A 12500-nucleotide genomic window follows, 5' to 3' on the forward strand; every position below is an offset into this window, starting at 1 on the left:
TAGATGTATTTATCAGCAACTACCCTGATTACATTTCTAAGCTTTTAATTGAAGTCTCATGGTGTTGTATATTTTCAAAGTCACGTGACTGACAAACATTCAGATCTATCAGTATGCGTTTTGTGTAGATTTTAAGACACAACAACAGTCCTCTATAATAAACAGCTCTCTCTCTCTCTCTCTCTCTCTCTCTCTCTCTCTCTCTCTCTCTCTCTCTCTCTCTCTCTCTCTCCTTACCGAGTCCAAACTGGCAATGTTGTAAGGGCCATCAACGGGATCTTTTGTGGTGTCGTACATCTGCAACTTGCCGAGTTGTTTACCGGGGACCAAAAATCCCGAAGTCCAAATGACGCCTTCGGAACCTCCCACGGAACCTACGTGGATGAATGACGGAGGAGAAAAGAACGTAAGGTAATTTTTATAGGTCAGCTCGTTCCTTGGTACAGTAAAGTTATATCGCGAAAGAAATCATTGCCATTTTTGCAATTGCTGTGCCTATACTCTTTTACACCTAGTCTGATTAGGATTCGAATACGGCCATCTTAAGGAAATCGTGAAAAGTTATTTATATCTCAGAGAATGTCATTGAAAAAGGTCAAAGACAATTGGCTGACCGTTTCTTTCTGCGTAGTATATGAGTATATATAAGAGAGATACTTTGATATGAGCAAAGCTGGTATACTATTATATTAATATTAATATTTTGATTAATTTCTTTTATACTCATTCATTCAGCCGATATAAAAACGTAATGCATTAGCGAATAAAAATAGCGGGAGAAATAAAGTCTCCATTTTTTTTATTGCATTAAATAAAAAGTTCTTGTAAAATTCCCCTGTCAGCATTTTGATGTGAAGTCACAGGCAGAGGCAATATTGTTGATTATTCTTGTAATAATTATTGTGTCAGCTCTAACGGACGCAGATAGAAGTTTCTCACAACGAAAGAAATAAGCTTTACGCTGCTGTGAATTGTTGAATTATCTACAAGAAATATACTGAATAAAGCACCTAAATTCATTCTTGATAACGGATATCACAGCAAAATCACGATTAGACGAAACGCTGAAGAAAACTGAAACTTAATTCTGACGTACAGCCATGCTCATAAGTGATGCTACATGGCTGCATGGGATTTCGTTCAAAATTCACTGACTGGCAACCTAATATGCTGCACATTTATCTTTCATTTAAATGCGAAAACACGGTTATTGTGCAAAATAAGTCCATAATATGTTTCATGACAGTGAAATGTATCATATATATCAAAACTGTGGGTGTGGCAACTAATGCCCTCTTCCTACCCAGGGCACGAAAATAAGGAGCAAAGGGTCAGAATATATCAGATAATTAGAAACAGAAGCTGAATTTCCAAATACGAAGTAACTCTTTGGAAACTTACTAGGCAGATAATCAGGATTATTCGGCCAGTAAGCTGACTTATCCATGACCTCAATATTCCAGGCAGTGATGTTGTCCAAGTGCTTTCCAGGAGCCTTCATTCTGTATACTTCGTCAAGCTGGAAATTCGTGAAGGCTATTGTCATATGTATATGAAGAGGTTAATTCATGGGAATAGTGTTACTGTCATGTTTATGGAGAGGTTAATTGGTGGGAATAGTGTTTGGCTTAGAAGGAATGGCAGAATGTTATGCTATGGTTATTTTTTAGTCAAATATTTCACATATTAAGGTGATTTATGCTTTCAGAAAAGAAAAAGGACTGTTAATTTAACACTAGAAAAGAAAATCAACGTTTTGACGATTCAAATAACTATGCTTTCGAAGGAAAGAATGTGAAAGCAGTGGCCCAGACCAAAACAGTAATTGTGCTTGTTCATACATCTAGTTTCAAATGACACACCAACATTATGGTGCTTCAAATGACTATGCTTTCCGAGGCAAGAATATGAGCCCTGTGACCAAGATTAAACAAAAAATTGTGCTTGCTAATTCCACTAAAGCTGCAAACACCACTTAATGCCACCACTTCAGGCCAAAAGAAAAAGACACATCAACATTTTGGTGCTTCAAATAACTTTGTTTTCCAAGACAGGAATATGAGACTATTGACAAAGATTAAAAAAAAATGAAAATTGTGCTTGCTCATTCCACTAAAGCTGCAAATACAAAGAGAAAAAGACTTCTCATATCAACTCCATCGTATAAAGTAGCACCAGGAATCTCTCGAGCTGGCAAATAGTAACAAAAACAATTTCCTTATTTATTTGTTATGGTTTTACGTGCAAGTATGGTTTATTTACTCACGCCTCCGAGGGGGTCGAAAGATGAGATGTACAGATTCCACCTGTCCATGAAATCGAGGGATTCATCAGGTGTGTAATACATTTCCATGAAGGCTGCATGCTGCGGGGAGAAAGAGAGAGAGAGAGTGAGAGAGACTGTGTGAGTGTGTGAGAGAGAGAGAGAGAGAGAGAGAGAGAGAGAGAGAGAGAGATGAGTTTAAAGAACAATTTAAAGAACAAAGGTGGAGAGGCGCTGTTAGACAGACACACAAACAAACAGTCACACACAGAAAGAGAATGTTTATAGACACCCAGAAACACACAGGCGAAATGAGAACGAGACAGACAGACAGACAGGCAGACACAAACACACACAGACACAAACACACACAAACAGGGGAAGAGAATGTGTGTTTGTTTCGTTACACAGACCACTTCGGCGGACTACCTGCAGTAGAAATAAATGATGTGAATTCATCTTTGAGATGAAACGTTATACTGGTGGTTGGTGAACGATGTTAGCAAGGTGGGAAGTAGGACGGAGAGAGAGAGAGAGAGAGAGAGAGAGAGAGAGAGAGAGAGAGAGAGAGAGAATAAGTCTATGTCAATTATCAACCACCCAACAATGCAATTTCACTTTTGAGATGAAGTGAATATTGTAATCAACTTGAAGTACAAAGAGAGAGAGAGAGAGAGAGAGAGAGAGAGAGAGAGAGAGAGAGAGAGAGAGAGAGAGAGAGAGAGAATACGTATGTCTAATATTTCAACCGTCTAGCAAAACGATTTCAGTTTTAAGATGAAGTAAATATTATAATCAACTGGGAGTACAAAGAGAGAGAGAGAGAGAGAGAGAGAGAGAGAGAGAGAGAGAGAGAGAGAGAGATGCTGTTTCATCATCACGTTTACGTCCTCGAAATGAAATGTGATATTAGTGGTAAATACTGAGTACTTATGTAATGAAGGTGTGTGTGTGTGTATGTGTGTGTGTGTGTGTGTGTGTGAGAGAGAGAGAGAGAGAGAGAAAATATCGTCGATTTAATTATGTTGCACATCAGAATCCCTGATGATATAATCGACGCTATTCCTTAACAATTCAAACCCTCGAAACAAAATGCTATATGATTCATATCTCGTGAATGCAAGTAATCAATTTTCGTCCTTTACCCTTTCCATTCTTGTTCCATTTTTGTTCCATTTTTGTTCCATTTCCTCCTCTTTGTTCTCCACCCCCTTCAGCTCGTCTTGACAAACAGTCTCTCTCTCTCTCTCTCTCTCTCTCTCTCTCTCTCTCTCTCTCTCTCTCTCTCTCTTGCTCTCCCCCCCAAGCTTTTGCTTTTTCCTGCTGTGACACTTCATCTTAAAGATGTAATCATAATGAAAGTTGCCTGATCTCTCTCTCTCTCTCTCTCTCTCTCTCTCTCTCTCTCTCTCTCTCTCTCTCTCTCTCTCTCTCTCTCTCTCTTGTACTTCTTTTGCATTTTTCATCTCAAAGATAAAATCTGTGAAGTTGTTGATATACCACATAAAAAATACTCTCTCTCTCTCTCTCTCTCTCTCTCTCTCTCTCTCTCTCTCTCTTTGTACTTCAACTTGATTATGAAATTCACTTCATCTTAAAGATGTAATCATAATGTAAAGTTGGTTGATGTACCACATAAACGTGTTCTCTCTCTCTCTCTCTCTCTCTCTCTCTCTCTCTCTCTCTCTCTCTCTCTCTCTCTCTCTCTCTCTCTCTCTCCACGTCTCTCCTCTTGTATGAAATAGAGTTCAGCTTGTTCTTTCAGCTACAGAAACAAACGTTCTGCTTGAATTCCTCTCCATTTCAGCTATTTCTCCGGGCACTGAAATCCTCTGGGACCGACTGAAATGTTTTTACTTCAGAGTCAGAGACTTCTGTGCGGTTATCGGCTGGGAAAGAATTTGGTCATGCAACGATAGGTTCATGTATATGTGTATGTATGTATACATATATTATATATATGTATATATATAAATGTATATGTATATATGTATGTATATATATATATTTATATACATAAACTATACATATATATATACATATAATATATATGTACATATATATATACTTGAATGTCTTTTACTGTAATACCACAGTGTAATATGAATATAAGAAGGCCCATAAAACACTATTTGAACGTTTGCAACCATATATTCCGAGCACTTCCTTCTGTGCCCCTGTTCACTGGTAAAATATTTTACCAGTGAACAGGGCTCAGAAGAAGTGCTCGGAATATATGGTTGCAAATGTTCAAATAGTGTTTTATGGGCCTTCTTATATTCATATATATATATATATATATATATATATATATATATATATATATATATATATATATATATATATATATATATATATATATATATATATATATATATATATATATATATAGCTAAAATTACTTTGAAGAAGGATAATATCAAAGAAAGAGAACACTCGAATGTATGAAACATATCTTTTATTCAAAAAAGTAATTATGGGTGTCATATTTTCTGCGCATGCGAATTGCGTGAATAATAATTTGATCAAAGCTAATGAAGAATGAGTTAGAGATGTACAAAAGGCCATTAATTTTAGAAAGGCAAACATTAGGAACGCTTCATTTTGACAGAGAAAATACCTTTTGAATTTGTGACGAAATAAATAAAAAAAAAACATGACATACTGTCGTCAGGATGACAGCACATTAGAAGTATGAAAAGAGAAACAGCATTAAATACTTTCATCATGTATGCAAGAGAATGCTGGAAGCAAATGGTGCTGCATACTTTAATGGAAACCTCGAAATTCTAGCTGATAATGTTTATGTTTATGTGCGCAGCAAGATTTTTTTCTTTCACTAATCTATCCCAGAGGGTCGGCGCTTAGACTACAAACATAGCAAAGACTGTAGACTTTCCTTGCTTTCAATTTGTTTAGTCTGTTTTTTTTAGGGATTGCTTTTAAATAAAGGAATCTCTCTTGCCCCGAAACCAGAAAAAATTTTTTGCAAAAGCACTAGTTTTTTTTTTTTTATTACATAAAACTTGAAACTCTCACCAATTCTCAGTGGTGTAACAGATCAGGTACTACCTCAGACTTTTAAACAGCCTGGATTCAAATCCCGCTTAGGAAATATTTTCTTTTTATTATTTATTTACTTCGTTTAGGATTTAAAAGCTTTCAGCGGAAAGTTTATACGAAAGTATAATGAGAAAGAAAAGTTATGTCACTGATAATTTTTATATATTCGTGTGAGAAAAAGTGCCACCATTAATTTTTGAGACAATGAGGGTGGGCCTCTTTTTTTTTTTTTGGCCCATATATTACTTTTTCGGTTTTTGTTTCAGATATCTAAATATCTTGTAGATGAACAAAGACTATTTAACTGTAAAATTTCTCATATATAAATAAAATACTCTTCTGTAGCTCACTGGAAACCAGGAAAGGAACTCGAATATCGGTTTTAGCAGGTTATAAGTATAAGATTAACAAAATTTCCCGTTTTTTTCTTGGGAAGAATGTTGTCATTATTAATGATCATTTTAATGGGTCTGTATCGAAGGGGTGACGTTTCGTAGGAGTAATATAAATACCGTATTAAAGGAGTGAAATTCCTTTGTAATTTATATCTGAGGTGTCAACTCCTTTGCAATGTCGCTCATTTGAACCGTTCCCAGTTTTAATACGTATTCCAACTGCAATGACAAGAAACGGTAACCATTGTTATTATTTCTGCTAGACTTTATTACAACCATAAATAATCTATCTGGGTTATGAAAAGTAGCATCAACAACCAGTCCAATAATGATGGCAATGTTCCATAATATACAATGTATCAGATTCTTGCAAAACATTAATAACAAAACCGATAACGACGACAATACATATATACAATGAATTCAGCCATTACATACACAATCTAAACGCCAAGATTTGTTCCTAATTCAAAACAAAGAAAAAACGCATTCTCTTAAAAGAACAAGAAAGACCTTCAAATATTGAGATATGAATTATGGATAGATTCAAAGGCGTCTGTGTGTGTGTGTGCGTGTGTGTGTGTGTGTGTATGTGTATAGTGTCTTTTGGTAGCCTATATTTGGGAAAGGGGGGACTCTGGGAGCAAGTCAGCTGATATTGGAAAGGGGAGTTGTATCTGGTCAGAGCGGTTCTTTGTAGTTGTGTTTGGGGATGGGAGTGCTACAGGACCTTTGGCCAAAAAAAAAAAAAAAAAAAAAAACCCACATGCACACATATACAGACAGAAAGCCACACAGATACACATACACACACACACATATATATACACATATTTGTGTATATAAATATGTATATATATACTGTATATATAAATTTATATCTCGATTGGTGAAATGATTGCCGTTATGGGACTATGCAAAGTTAGGAGAATTTCATGATTGTTATTTGTATACTTATTTTTGTCTTATAATAACTCATTAAATCAATATGCTACACGAGGATGACGATAAGTATCAGCAGATATAAATCAACGATGGATTCCCTCTAGAATATTCAACCACCATAAAAAAAGTATCTCATAAAGACGTATAAAACATCAACAAATATCCGTTATCCCTCGAGTGACACCACAGTGAAAAAGAATTATGGAAATGCAAGACAGTCTAGAAGGATTTCGGAGAAATGAACGATGAATAACCATCTAACTGCGACTCATCTCCTGCTCTGTATTGAATTGAATACAGAATTTAGGCCAAAGGCCAAGCACTGGGACCTATGAAGTCATTCAGCGCTGAAAGGGAAATTGACAGTAAAAGGTGTAACAGGAGGAAAACCTCAAAGCAGTTGCACTATGAATCAATTGTTAGGAGAGGGTGGAAAATAAGATGGAAGAAAGAGAACATGAAAGGAGGTACAGTAAAAGGAACGAATGGGGTTGCAGCTAGGGCCGAAGGGACGCTGCAAAGAACCAAAGTAATGCCTACAGCGCACCGCAGGAGGTACACTGACGGCACTAGGCCCACGCTCCGTACCTTGATTGAGGATGCTGGATCTAACTAGGCTTTAAGGAAGACTGTAACTTTTTCTCCTAACAGCATTAGTGGTATTAAGAAACTTAGACCGTAGGGGAAGAATTACCGAAAAACATAAATTGACGAGGAGACTTTAAGCACCCTTTCTACTTTCTTTTTAGTTTTCTGTAAAAGAAAACTATTGAGCCGGGTTTGTCAGTCCGTCCGCGCTGTTGCTGTCCGCCCTCAAATCTTGAAAAACTACTAAGGCTAGGGGGCTGCAAACTGGTATGTTGATCATCCACCCTCCAATCATGAAACTTACCAAATTGCAACCCTCTAGCCTCAGAAGTTTTTGTTTTATTTAAGGTTAAAGTTATCCATAATCGTGCTTCTGGCAACGATATTGGATACGCCGCCACCAGGCCGTGGTTAAACTTTCATACAGCATTATGACGAGACCACCGATAGATAGACCTGTTTTCGGTGGCCTTGGTTGTACGCTGTAGCGGCTGGACAGAAAACTCGATTGCACCGAAGAAACTTCGGCGCATTTTTTTCTTAATTGTGAGAAAATTGATTACTTAGTGACAGATGAGCATCGGTACCTATTTATTTCTCACATTTGGTTAGACACTCTGCTCTTGTGTGTGTGTGTGTGTGTTTTTTTTGTGTGCAAACTGAGTACTTAGGAATAAAGAAGCACAGGTATCTACTCATTTCACCAAATTGCTTAGATGCTTTACTCTGTGAAAACAAAATTCCTTATATACAGAGGATACAAATGTTTGCCTCTTTGTGTGTTTTGAAAGGTATCAGGATGGACTGATGTCATCATATGACATTTTATAGCAGATTTCTTTCTCTCCTCCTTAAGGTGGCTACTCCACCTCTTTTTCTACGGGTGTTATTTTGGTCACTGCTCCTTTAAGATCAGCGTCGCATCCGTCAGGCCACCTCTTTTCATATTTTCTGTGGAAATCGGCGAACCTCGGATTCCATTTACTACCAAACTTGTGAATTCTATTCAAGCTTGTGTTTTTGTACACCCGTCAAGCTACCACTTCTCACATTTGCTTTGTGAAAATCGGCAACTATCTGATTACACTATTCAATGACTTTCTTTCCTTCTACTGCCAGGCTAATGTTTTCTTCGGCCCTGGGCTAGAAAAAGGCACTATATGCTCCCCCTTTCCCCCCTCAAATCTCTCTCTCTCTTTCTCACTCTCCCCATTTAATAAAAGGGAAATTGCAATCTCCCCTTCTCTCGGAACTAGTTGGGCAAGAATATCTCTCTCTCTCTCTCTCTCTCTCTCTCTCTCTCTCTCTCTCTCTCTCTCTCTCTCTCTGGGGTTCCTTTATTTTTCATCAGTAACTCGGGAGTGTAAAGACTTCCTAAGGGAATGGTGCCTCGTTCGTTGCAGCATTTCTTCCTATACCATATACGTGAATAGCATGAGGACTTATAAATTAAAAAAATACTGTAGATACGAAATGAGATATGCAGGTGAGGTATCGAACACAGTACGAGACGGGATAATGAAACAGGTTGCATACGCGAGTTCATAAAATAAGCTGAAGGTGTTGACATAAACAAGTTGCATATGTAAGTTATGAAGTAAGTTGCATGAGTTGCTGTAAATCAAACTGAATTTATGAATGTAAAATGTGTTGTATTTCGGGGTTATAATGTAAGTCGTATGAAGTGTTAGGTTGCAAACTTGTACATGCTGTGGCTTATACACACACGCACATACATACACACACACAAACACGTAGATTTAGTTGGTCTCATTTCAAATTCATGCCAAAAGTAGCCAAAAGTTGCCTGGAGGTCTAAGTAATTTATAGCCAAGCCTGGGCGTATGTAGCACATGAGCCGATCTGTCTGTCTCTCTGTCTATGATATATATGAACTGACATGTGTCCACAATGTTAATTGAAGCTTCCGTATAATTACGTGTCTGGGGTTCCTTCATTCCCTAATAATCTTGAGAGTAGGAGTGTTTAGGAAGACTACACAGTGCTTAGAAGTGAGTGTTTATGCCTTTCTGAGTTCTTGGCGTTCAGTGAATATAAACTACACTGATGACATAATTAGCCAATCCGTTTTATAATCATATTCTTAATTATGTTTTGCTTATCAATTTTGTAATGGTACTACTCTCAAGTACATTTTGCTCTCCTAAGATATATATTATAGATTCATTTAATTTTCAGGAAACATTCCTGGTGTGTAACATATAATCGAGAGAGAGAGAGAGAGAGAGAGAGAGAGAGAGAGAGAGAGAGAGAGAGAGAGAGAGAGAGAGAGAGAGAGAAATATTACCATTTCATAAATAGTCAGAGAGCATCGGAAGATCTGTAACAAGTAATAGAGAGAGAGAGAGAGAGAGAGAGAGAGAGAGAGAGAGAGAGAGAGAGAGAGAGAGAGAGAATCTAGAAAAAAAGGGCTTTACTCTGAATTTCAAAGTAAGAGCGGAAACTGCTTGCTTGCTTAAAAAGCGCACTTTTCGAGTCTGAAATACAGTGAATATAATGGATGCAACATTTTTTACCTCCTGCTTTTTTTTATTTATTTATCTTTTCTTTCTTAAAGCTGTACAGTTTTAAGCGTTTCATCTTCCTAACGAACAAAGCATATTTTCGTTAACCGGGAATTCGAAGGCGGTTTTAGTGCGGTACTAAAAACTGAGGTTCTGCTGAGCTTTAGGCTACGTTCGGGATAAGGTTCTGTTTACCTTATTTCAATTTCGACAAAATAATGAAAATTTTCTAATAACTGTGGGTAATATTCCTCCGCGGAAAAATAATGCGAAATATATTAAAAATAATCGTGAATTATATCTGCTTGCAACAAAATAATGAAAAATTGAAAATGATTGTGAATAATATTCCTCTGCGGAAAAATAATGTAAACCATTAAAAGTAATTGTGAATAATATTCCTCTGCAGAAGAATAATGTAAAACATTAAGAATAATATTGAATAAAATCCGTTTGCAACAAAATAGTGAAAAATTGAAAACAATTGTGGATAATATTCCTCTGCAGAAAAATAATGTAAAATATTAAAAATATTTGTGAATAATATCTGCTTGAAACAAAATAATGAAAAACTGAACATAACTGTGAATAATATTCCTCTGCAGGAAAATAATGTTAAAATATTAAAAGTAATTGTGAAATATCCGTTTGCAACAAAATAATGAAAAATTGAAAACAATTGTTAATATTCCTTTGCAGAAAAATAGTTTAAAATATTCAGAATAATTGTGAATAATATCTGCTTGCAACAAAACAATGAAAAATTAATAATAATCGTGGGTAATATCACTTTGTAATAGAATAATGGAACACAAAGTTAATTATGAATAATATCTCTTTGTAACAAAATAATGAAAAATTATAAAAATAATTGTGAATAATACCCACATTTTTTTTAGTGCTGTTTCACATTCAATGTGATGAAATTTTTGTGTGTAATTTTGATAAATTCAGAACGTGAATACAAATGCTTAAGTGAAAAAAAGTCATTGTTAGTTTTCTGTACAGCCACTACAGCGTATAATCAAGGCCAAATTAAAATAGATCTATCTTTCGGTGGTCTCCGGCTTTGTCTCTCCGGCTCTATGAGCCGCGGTCCATGAAACTTTAACCACGGCCCTGTGGTGGCCTATCCTATATCGTTGCCAGAAGCACGTTTATGGCTAACTTTAACCTTAAATAAACTAAAAACTACTGAGGCTAGAGGGCTGCAATTTAGTATGTTTGATGATCGGAGGTTGGATGATCAACATACCAATTTGTAGCCCTCTAGCCTCAGTAATTGTTAAGATCTGAGGGTGGACAGAAAATTGCAGACGGAAAAAAGTGCGAACAGAAAAAAGTGCGGACGGACAGACAAAGCCGGCACAATAGTTTTCTTTTACAGAAAAAGACAGAATTGTTTACATTTTACAAATGGAACATTACCTAGGAATTGATTATCGATTCCCTTTTGGAAAAGGTAATTTCTTTGAATCTAAATATTAACTGCAAGAAACACCCGAAGACGCATCCATTATATATCTAGATAAACTTTCAGTCAAAGAAGCAACGAGTAAGTCATTATCGGCATGAAAAACATGACTGCATCGATGTGATAATGCTGGAAAACACTTCAGTGGAAAGTTAGGTAATTGGAGCAACGAGTTTCCAATCTATTTGCAACTCGAGGAGGCAAAGAACGGGTGAGGATGCGGTTGAGGAAAGCCTGCACGATCTCTCTCATGATGAGAGTGAAGTTTTGGGGGTGAAGTTTCACGGGAAGTGAATTTTAGTTTTCTGTAAAAGAAAACTATTGCGCCGGCTTTGTCTGTCCGTCCGCACTTCTCTGTCCGCCCTCAGATCTTAAACACTACTGGGGCTAGAGGGCTGCAAATTGGTATGTTGATCATCCACCTTCCAGCCATCAAACATACCAAATTGTAGCCCTCTAGCCTTAGTAGTTTTTATTTTATTTAAGGTTAAAGTTAGCTATAATCACTCTTCTGGCAACGATATAGGACAGGCCACCACCGGGCCGTGGTTAAATTTTTTGGGACGCGGCTCATACATCATTATATCGAGAAAACCGAAAGATAGATCTATTTTCGGTGGTCTTGATTATACGCTGTAGCGGCTGTACAGAAAACTCGATTTCGCCAAAGGAAACTTCGGCGCGTTTTTTACTTGTTTTTATAGAAAACGGGATTCGGAAGAAAGGCGTGACTTGCTGTTATATGTATGAAGATCTGAAGACTATCAGAAAATTATGGAAACAATAAGAAGGAAAAATGAATGGTCCTTTTTTGAAGTCTACGTGATGTTGGCACAGTAAAGAGATATTGAAATGATCAGTAAAAGAATTCATTGGAAATACATAGAGATATAATCATAATATTTGATGAAATTATGATTATAGAAGGATATGTTAATGATATCGTGGTAGTGAGATTTCAAAAATATGGGATTGAGAATATTAATATTTGAAGTAACTATCACATATCAACAGAAATTTTTAAATGCAATTACTGTATCAGAAATGGTCGGGAATTAATAAAAAAGATTAACACCAGTAAAAAACAAGTAAAAAATGCGCCAAAGATTCTTCGGCGCAGTCGATTTTTCTTTACAGCGTATGATCAAGACCAACGAAAATAAATCTATCTTTCGGTGGTCTCGGTATAATGCTGTGTGAGCCGCGGCCCATTGGTGACCCATCCTATATCGTTGCCAGAAGCACGA

At 36.6% G+C, this 12500-nt stretch overlaps 1 protein-coding gene across 1 annotated transcript in view; it reads right to left on the minus strand.

Moving 5' to 3' along the window:
* The window catches only part of LOC136850405 (uncharacterized), a 26196-nt gene that overhangs the window by 6948 nt on the left and 6748 nt on the right, over positions 1–12500 (minus strand). The window contains exons 3-5 of the mRNA XM_067123994.1: positions 2267–2365; positions 1402–1519; positions 238–374 (exon numbers count right to left, since the gene is read on the minus strand). Coding sequence (XP_066980095.1) covers positions 238–374; positions 1402–1519; positions 2267–2365 — 354 coding nt within the window. The remainder of the gene's footprint in view (positions 1–237; positions 375–1401; positions 1520–2266; positions 2366–12500) is intronic.

Source organism: Macrobrachium rosenbergii, chromosome 22 (genome assembly GCF_040412425.1).
Source record: "Macrobrachium rosenbergii isolate ZJJX-2024 chromosome 22, ASM4041242v1, whole genome shotgun sequence".
Classification (NCBI taxonomy): domain Eukaryota; kingdom Metazoa; phylum Arthropoda; class Malacostraca; order Decapoda; family Palaemonidae; genus Macrobrachium; species Macrobrachium rosenbergii.